The 8430-nt window shown below is 50.7% G+C and overlaps 1 protein-coding gene across 1 annotated transcript; it reads left to right on the forward strand.

The window, feature by feature from the left end:
- Positions 1 to 3: 3 nt before the first annotated feature.
- Positions 4 to 5403, forward strand: AAR2 (AAR2 splicing factor; the record flags this gene model as incomplete). Its single annotated transcript, XM_009637745.2, has 3 exons — positions 4 to 250; positions 1687 to 1916; positions 4959 to 5403. Coding segments are annotated over 3 exons (645 nt in total), but the record flags the coding sequence as incomplete, so codon positions are not given.
- Positions 5404 to 8430: the final 3027 nt, after the last annotated feature.

An 8430-nucleotide genomic window follows, 5' to 3' on the forward strand; every position in this document is an offset into this window, starting at 1 on the left:
CGCGGGGACCGGGCAGAGCAGTGCTTGCCCCGCTTCGACGCCGCGTGCCAGAGCTACGCCGAGGGCATGGCGCGGCTGCCCCGCATGAAGCCCAGAGCCGGCACTGAGATCAGATTCACGGAGCTGCCGAAGCAGATGTACCCCAAAGGTGCTACCCCAGAGGAGATCACCAGGCACAGCATGGACCTCAGCTACGCCCTGGAGGGGGTGATTACCCAGCGGTATGCCAGCCAGCCGCTGGATCTGCTCGGTGAGTGCTGCCTACCACCTGGCAGAGCCCTGTGGGAGAGTAAAGTCAATTCTCTGCAAAATGAGAGCTCTGGGACGGAACCTGCGCCTGTTCTGTGGGCCCCGCTCCCGGGCGCCCTGAGGCATCTCTCCTAACTGCCTGTCCTGATGGGTCAGGAGTTTGTGGAGCTTTTAGCCCCTCTAGGGCTTGCACCGGTTGCACTGGTGTGAGGTCGTGGTGCTGGGTGTCCTGGAGCTGCCAGCCTGCCACACATGCCCCTCTCACTCCAGGGTGCTGCACTCAGAGCCCAGATAGCCTCAAATTAAGTCAAAAGCAGCAATCGCAGGTGGCTGCGAGCTGCATCTTGAGCAAAGGGGGCCTGGTCATCTGGCCCCAGCTGGGCAGTTTGCCTATTAAATGAAGCCCTGAGGATGGAGTTTACAGAGTCCTGGGTGCGTTGAATGGGGGCAAACATCGTAATTCTCAGATTCTTTTTCCCGTTTCGGGAACCGTCTCCCAGCAGGCAGTTCCCAAGGCAGTAGCCGGTCCCCTCTCCGGCTGCAGCCCTGGCCCAGCTCCTGGGGTTTGCCAAGCCCCGCTGCCGGAGACATCCACGAGGGCTGCGGCTCCTGGTCGCAGGGTCCCAATTCCTTGCCAGCCTTTTTTGGCAACTTGTGATATGAATAAATATCAAACCCGTGGAGGTCCTGGAGCGTGGTTTTGGTTTGTGGCAGGATGGAGGGAGGGCTTGGGAACGCAGCTGAGCTGGAGCCTCGGGGCTGCTGAGGTTTGGAATAAGCCTGTGGTTTTCCCTTCTTCCATTTTTTCTGTGTTAAGGTTATACAATTTGTTCTTTATCAAAATAATTAGAGCCAACTCTGGGATGTACCAAGAATGAATTACCTTAGGAAATGGTGACGCCATCATTCTAGTAAAACAACTGATGCTACGAGTCCAGTGAGGCGAGCCCTGGCTCCTAATGCTAACGTACCACTCAGCTCTCCCAAGGTTCCCCCAGCCCTTGCATTCGAGGGCAGTAGCATCTGCGCTCCCGTGTGGCTCTGGAAGCCCAGGCACAGGCAGAGCCAATGCTTGCAGGAGAGCAGCAGCAATGTCTGCCACCTTATTTGGGTGTCCTTTTGAGAAGGCAGGTGAGGGTGGAAGTCCATGGGTGTCTGTCTACTCTGCCTGTAAGGTCACTCCCCAGAGATGGTTGTTACAGTTACAGATACCTGCCTGATCATGCTTTGCTTTCTCTCCAGCTGAGGAGCAGAGCGTCGGTGTTTGGGGTATCAACTGCGGTTAGCAGAATCGCTGGGAGAGCACAATGCATGCGCAGAAGGCAAACCCGGAGCTTTGCGCAGTCACTCCCAGAGTTCTGGGGAGGACGCGTACCTCAGGTATGGTTTTAGTCTCACGTGTGTTTTGTTTTCTTTTCCTTTGCTGAATGTGCGCAGCTGAGTTGCAGTTTGCTTTCATCTGCTTCCTGATCGGGAACGTATATGATGCATTTGAGCACTGGAAGAGACTCTTAAACATCCTCTGCCGATCTGAAAGCGCCATAGGGAAGTATCAAGACCTTTACCTCAATCTCATTTCTGTCCTGTATCACCAGCTCAGTGAAATCCCAGCTGATTTTTTTGTGGACATTGTCTCTCAGGACAACTTTTTAACCAGCACCTTACAGGTATGTTTGCGGCGCTCTCTTGAAAAATGGGAGTGGGCGGGGAGGGCATACAGGGCGCCAGAGCAAATTTGGGGAGAAGCTGCAAAAGGAATTAAGCCGCTCTGGAGCTGTGTGGGAGATGGGGAGCCCGCCTAAGCACCGGTGCGTTTCCTTTTGCCTTTTCCCCATGTCATTTACAAAGAAATGCCATTTGCTGGTCATCCCAGAGTTTGATCTGCTAGACCTGTGCTTAGAAGAGTCTCACGCGGTATAAAATTGAGCTGGTCCGCATGCAGAGAGGCCAGCAAAGGAAGGCAACGAGAGGAAGGGCTAACGAAGATGGCTGAGAGAATGGGGACCGTGTCTCTTTGATGATGTTTTCCTTGCAAATAGTGCTGAAAGAAGCCAGCTATGTGGGCATGGGTTAGAGTTCTGGAGCGGCGCATCTAATATGACTGGGCTGCACCAGCACGCTGCTTCTGAAAACTTTTATGGCCTTTGATGACATTACACAGCTATGAGAGAGTCTGAGCAAGTGCAAGATGATGTCTGTTTGTTTATTGTTTTTCCAAATGCCATTTGTTCTTTTTAAACCAAACCAAACCTTTGGCATAAAAGACTGACAATGCTGATTTCTGGTCAGCTCCGACAGCATGCTGGGCATGTGGAGAACTTGCAGTGAAACCGTATTGAGCTTAGGGCACTGACGGTATTTGAGAAGCTTTCCTACTCCCGTTAGCCTTAAGCAAAGCTGAAGATTTCCTCTAATCAAGTTCTTGTCCAGAGGGAATTCATGGTTAGTCCAAAACACCGAAAACGCTGCTTCCCCCCAAGACAGGCAAGGGCCAAGCTCTAACCAGTAAAACCAGTTACTCCCACTGGTTGTAACCATGCTAACGGCTCAGCAAACAGACTAAGCAAAACTTTGGTTAAAAAACCCAAACCAAACCAAAAGCCAAGCCCAGAGACTGGTGAAGCTCGGCAGTGGAAACGTGATCCCAGCAGAAAGAGGAGTAAGTTACGCTGCAGGTGCTTGGTGCGAGTTGGCAGCACCTTCTCCTCCCTCAGGGGGCAGCTGCGTTTCTCTACTCCTAACTCCGAGTTCTTGCTGTGGATCTGGGGAGAGGGGAGGTGTTTGGCTGCCATTCGCTGGGGAAAACGTTATGGGAAGCACTGCTTTAATCAAGTGACTTTCCACACTCTGGGGGAATTCGGATTCATGAAAGTCTCAATTTTTAAATCTTTATTTGATTTTTGCCGGTGTGTTTTTTCCATCCCATTACAGGACTGGAAAACGTAGCTCTGTTTGCAGCGCACTTGCAGAGCAGTACTTTGCCTTTTCAGTTCACAGCAGTACAAAGAACGTGTCGACCAGCCGTTCTTTTCAGCTGGTGGGAATTTTGGAAGCACCCTGTCTTGCTGCTTGGCTTTCCTTTTTGGATACCTGTGTGTCGTGTGCCCACGGATTGCATCAGCCTGTGCTGTTTCCTTAGCAGCAGCAGCTGATGCCTTTAGGTGCCTGTGCTGGCTTCAGCCGTGACTGTTAAGCCCTAGCAGGAGTTGCCACATTCCTAAAAACAAAGCCAAAATGTGCCTCATGGCTGAACCAAGCCTTTCCTTGCTAGAAGTTCTCAGTTTCTCTGCTCCTGTGGGGTTTCCCTGATGGGCTGAAACAGCGCTGGGAAACTCTGGGACTTGCCTTACCCCATCGCTTTCCTTAGGCCGCCGTCAGAGCAATTGGTCTGAGCAGGGTGTGGGCAGGCGGATCAGAAGACATGCGCGATGGTCTGTGTCGGGAGTGAGCTGTCTGTGTTAGCTTTTGCTCAGCTTTGAATACAGCAACTTTATTTTCAGAGTTTGATCTAAGGCAGGAAGAGCTCAGCATAACCCCCACTGAGTTTGCAGCCTTAACAGTGCATAAAGAAAAAAAAAAAGAAATATTGATGAAATAAGCAACGTGCTGTTCCTTGAGGAGAAGTGGGAATTACGATCTTGTCAATTTTTTCCTTTTTTTAAATCGCAGCCTGGCTGTGTAAGAGCTCTGTTAGAAAGGGGCCCTTTCACTGTAAAATGAACAAGGGAAAGGCAAATGATTGTAAACATTGCTGTTCATTGTCAGTGTTTTATCCAGCTGGCACCAGGTCTCTCCCAAATAAGAGCCTGCTTTTTCCCCAGAGGGCATTCCCTCTGCTTCTATCACCCCATGATTTTTTTCTTTGGCTTTGAAATACAAATTTCTTCCTACGGCCATGAACTCTGGATCCCAAGTTTAGAAGAGGAGCAGAAGCAGGCTGATGAGGGAGGGGCTCTGAGGCTCAAGCTGAGGTGCTTTAACTGCCAAAGCGCTAAGAGGAGCTGTGAATTTGTGGGAAGTTCCTGGATCTGTGGGAGGGGGGTGCAGGGTGGAGGGAGCCACCCACAGAGCTTGGTCCAGATGTCAGTGCCGGGTGCTCAGGGAATGGTGCTGCTGGGGGTAACCAGACTTCTTCTAGCGAGTTCCCGTTCCTCTCTTACCTTCAAGGTAATTTTGTCAAGTTCCCCTTGTATCCAAAGGTGTTGGTGCTGCCATATTACAAAAATACTTTGGGGGATCTCCTGGTCCATCCAGCCATGGGAAGGGTGGGTGTAATGACCTGGTGGCCCTTCTGACACATGCTGTAAAATTGGCTGCGTGGCAAATGGAAACTGAGAGTCCTCTCTTTTTTTTTCCTTTTTTTTTTGTCCCCCTTTTGCTCAGACATTTTTCATTGCTGGCATTTAAGCGTAGTTCAGAATTCCATGGTACATATTTAATTACATAAATACTCCTGCCTGAAACACAGTCGTGGCCTCAGCGCAGATGTTTCTAACGCTGACTCAGTGGACGTCTGTCTTGGCTGCAGGATGAGGGAGGAAGCTTGGGCTTTGCTTAGGTAGCCCCAAAGCTGGCACAGTTTCCAGGGCCAACAATGCCTCACCAGTGGCCTAACCTGCAGCTTTTCCTGGCACACCCTGTTGTGGACACCTTTGTGGGAAAGAGGTGCACAGCTTGTGCCACGGCTGACCTCTGCTCTGTTCTTTCAGGTGTTTTTTTCCTACACGTGCAGTGCTGCTGTTGATGGGACCCTAAGGAAGAAGGCTGAAAAATTCAAGGCTCACCTAACGAAGAAATTTAAATGGGACTTCGAGGCAGAGCCTGATGACTGCGCTCCTGTAGTGGTAGAACTTCCTGAGGACGTGCAGCTGGACTAAGCAGAATGCTCACTTGGAAACAAACAGCTTTTAAAAATAACTCTTGCTCCACATCTTCTCCAACCTTGCCAGCTTCCTAGAGTATGTTCCTGAAGCCGACCACTCTCTCTGCTGTAGAAGCAGATATGGAAACCCAGGAGGATTCCTCACGTTGTGAGCAGACCAGAATTACCAGGGGAGTTTGGGTATTGTCAATGGCTGCTTGGGACACCTTGTTTTTTTCTCTAGCTCTTAGAATCATAGAATGTGTTGGGTTGGAAGGGACCCCTAGAGGTCATCTAGTCCAACCCCCCTGCAGTGAGCAGGGACACCGCTAACTAGACCAGGTTGCTCAGAGCCCCGTCCAACCTGGTCTTGAATGTTTCCAGGGATGAGGCATCCACTACCTCTCTGGGCAACCTGTTCCAGTGTTTCACTACCCTCATTGTAAAGAATTTCTTCTTTATATCTAGTCTAAGCATCTCCTCGTGCCGCATTCCGCCAACCTCTAGATCCCTGGTCCCTTCTGTCCTCCTGGGCTGGAGGTGGCACCCGGTTTGGAGGGCGCCTGTGGCTCACGCTTGAAGCCTTTGCTGCTCCAATTCAGTGCCTGGTGAGTGAGGAGCGTAAGCCTGCATGACGGGGCACTGCAGCTTTTGACTGCCTGAACCCCAGCTGTGAACTGAGAATTCCTGCTCTTCCTAAGCGTCGTTACAGGGACGTAACCACAGCTGGTTTGGAACAGTGTTGGACGCTTATGCTGCTTGTTGTGATTCATTGCAGTGATCTGTTGTGGAGGAGGGCTCAAGGCCGTAGCAAAATTCCTCCCATTTTGTACCCCTATTACTGAGGTATCTTACTCCTCCCATTCTGGGAAAGCCTTTGGTGTTTCCTACCGATGCTCTGGTTAGCCTGGTGTAAAAATTAACAGTTTGATAACAACAAGTAGAGTTACTGGACAGCAGTCACCCAGGCCTTGAGAGCCAGCATGTGCTGAAGGGTCAGGCTTCCGCATGAAGCAGGATCCTCTGCTCTGTCATTACTGGAAACCTTGCGTGTTTTCCAGGTGACAGGCTCCTCTTTCTCCCCAGGTCCCACAGGTAGGCTGTAAGACAACTTGTGGTGCTTGTTCCGAGCGTCTGTAACTCACTTGTTACTTTCTCAGCTGTTAGACTCCTCTGGGAGTTTGTCTGTATGCCTGTCTAACAAGATAACACTGTTCCTCAGTCTTTCATGGTTCAAATAAAACTTGAGAGCTTTGCCTACAGACAACATCTGTACAAATATGTTTTAGTTACTCAGCCAAAGCTTATGGTACAGTGATGCTGCCCTCCCTTTCTCATGGGGATGTCCAGTGTCCCCAGAAGCAACACCCCAGTGGTATCCGTGACATCTGAGGACGAGTCGTAGCAAAACGGTACCCGGTGTGGCGTGTTCTGGGAAGGAGGTGCCTGACGAGGTGTTCCCAGATAATCGGGAACTTGCCACAGGAATGGGCTGACAGGAGCCCTCATCTGCTGCTCCGTGCCATCTCCTCCCTTTCCTTGAGGGCTCTGCACACCATTGCTCTGGTGTCTTTGTCCATTTTCAATGCACTCCGTATTGACCGCAGGCCCCTGGGGGAGGTTACTCCCATTTGAGCAGTGGTTTGTTCTTAAATCTTCCTTTCCACACTTTCTCGTCCTTAACACCCTCGAGAGCTCTTGTACCATAGTTTGGCTGTGCTCTCCTCTCCTCAATCTCTTTGTACCCACAGGCAGCACTGTCTTTGCAGTTGCCAGTCGGACAAGTCATTTGTGATGACTGGTCCCAGCTTTGATGAAAGACGCCTCTTCGGTTTGTTGGCTCTTTGCACCGACCTGAGGGCCGGTTCTGTTGCTTTGGAGCAGAACAGCAAGCGCTGTTGTAAGCAGCCAGGGGAGCTCAGAGCCCGGGGACCTGCCTGTCTGGAAGGAAGAGAGGAATGGTGCTGGCGGTGGAGATGTTCACTTGAGTGTGTCTGTGTTAAATCTCAAGAATAGTAACTGAAAATTGACTTTCCGAGTGTGAAAGAGTCAGGTTCCCGTAGTGAGCTACGCGTTTAGCATCTGAGAAAAGAGAATACAACTGTGCTCCCACTGTGCTTTCTATCGTTTCGCAGGGTTGCAGTAGGGAGAGGCAGTATCTCCTGTCAGACCCACAGAATGGCTGGGAGGAAGCAGGCCTTTGGGCACATGGTCCTTTTGTTGATGTGAAACAGAAGCAGTGAACTTTCAGCCAAATCCAGGTTGAGGTGTTCAGAGTTCAGCTCCATTCCATGACTCAGCTGCACGCTTTGAGGGAGAAGGGAAGCTGGCACGCATGAAGCAACATATGTTGGATGTTTGCAAGGGGGGAATATAAATTTGGGAGGGAAAAGAGTGCTGCTGTTCCTGTTGAAGTAAGCAGGAAGGAGGGTATAAAAGGGAAGTGGTAACGCGATGGAAGGAATATTTTCTTGCCCTTATATAGCCTTAGGCCAGCTATGGCTTATGAGAACGCTGCCCCTGCTTCCAGCTGGGATTAATACCATGATCTGAAAGCGAAAGGGAGATGGTAGAGTTTTCGATTTTTGGTGAGGTAAGGAAAGGGGTCAGCAACACCGCCACCATGGACTTCCGGAGGGCAGACTTTGACCTGCTCAGAACGCTGGTTGGGAGAGTCCCTTGGGAGATAGTCCTGAAGGGCAAAGGGGTCCAAGAAGGCTGGGTGTTGTTCAAGGAAGAAGTCTTAAAGGCACAGGAGCAGGCTGTCCCCATGTGCCATAAGACAAATCGGTGGGGAAGATGACCGGCCTGGCTGGACAGAGCCCTACTACTGCAACTCAGGAAAAAAAGGAGAGCTTACCAGCTGTGGAAGAAGGGGCAGGCAACCCAAGAAGAGTACAAGGATCTTGTCAGGTCATGCAGAGAGGAAATTAGAAAGGCAAAAGCCCAGCTGGAATTTAACCTGGCCACTGCTGTAAGGGATAATAAGAAGAGTTTTTATAAATATGTTAACAGCAAGAAGAGAGCCAGGGAGAACCTCCATTCTCTAGAGGATGCAAGGGGGAACATTGTCACTAAAGACGAGGAAAAGGCTGAGTTACTCAATGCCTTCTTTGCCTCAGTCTTTAATGGCCCGATGAGTTATCCCCAGGGTACCCAGCCTCCCGAGCTGGAAGATGGGGATAATGAGTGGAATGAACCCCCCATAATCCAGGAGGAAGCAGTCTTTGACCTGCTATGCCACCTGGATATCCACAAGTCTATGGGACCGGATGGGATCCACCCAAGAGTGCTGAAGGAGCTGGCAGAGGAGCTTACCA

The sequence above is a fragment of the Egretta garzetta genome, unplaced genomic scaffold (assembly GCF_000687185.1).
Source record: "Egretta garzetta isolate BGI_Z169 unplaced genomic scaffold, ASM68718v1 scaffold440, whole genome shotgun sequence".
Lineage (NCBI taxonomy): Eukaryota > Metazoa > Chordata > Aves > Pelecaniformes > Ardeidae > Egretta > Egretta garzetta.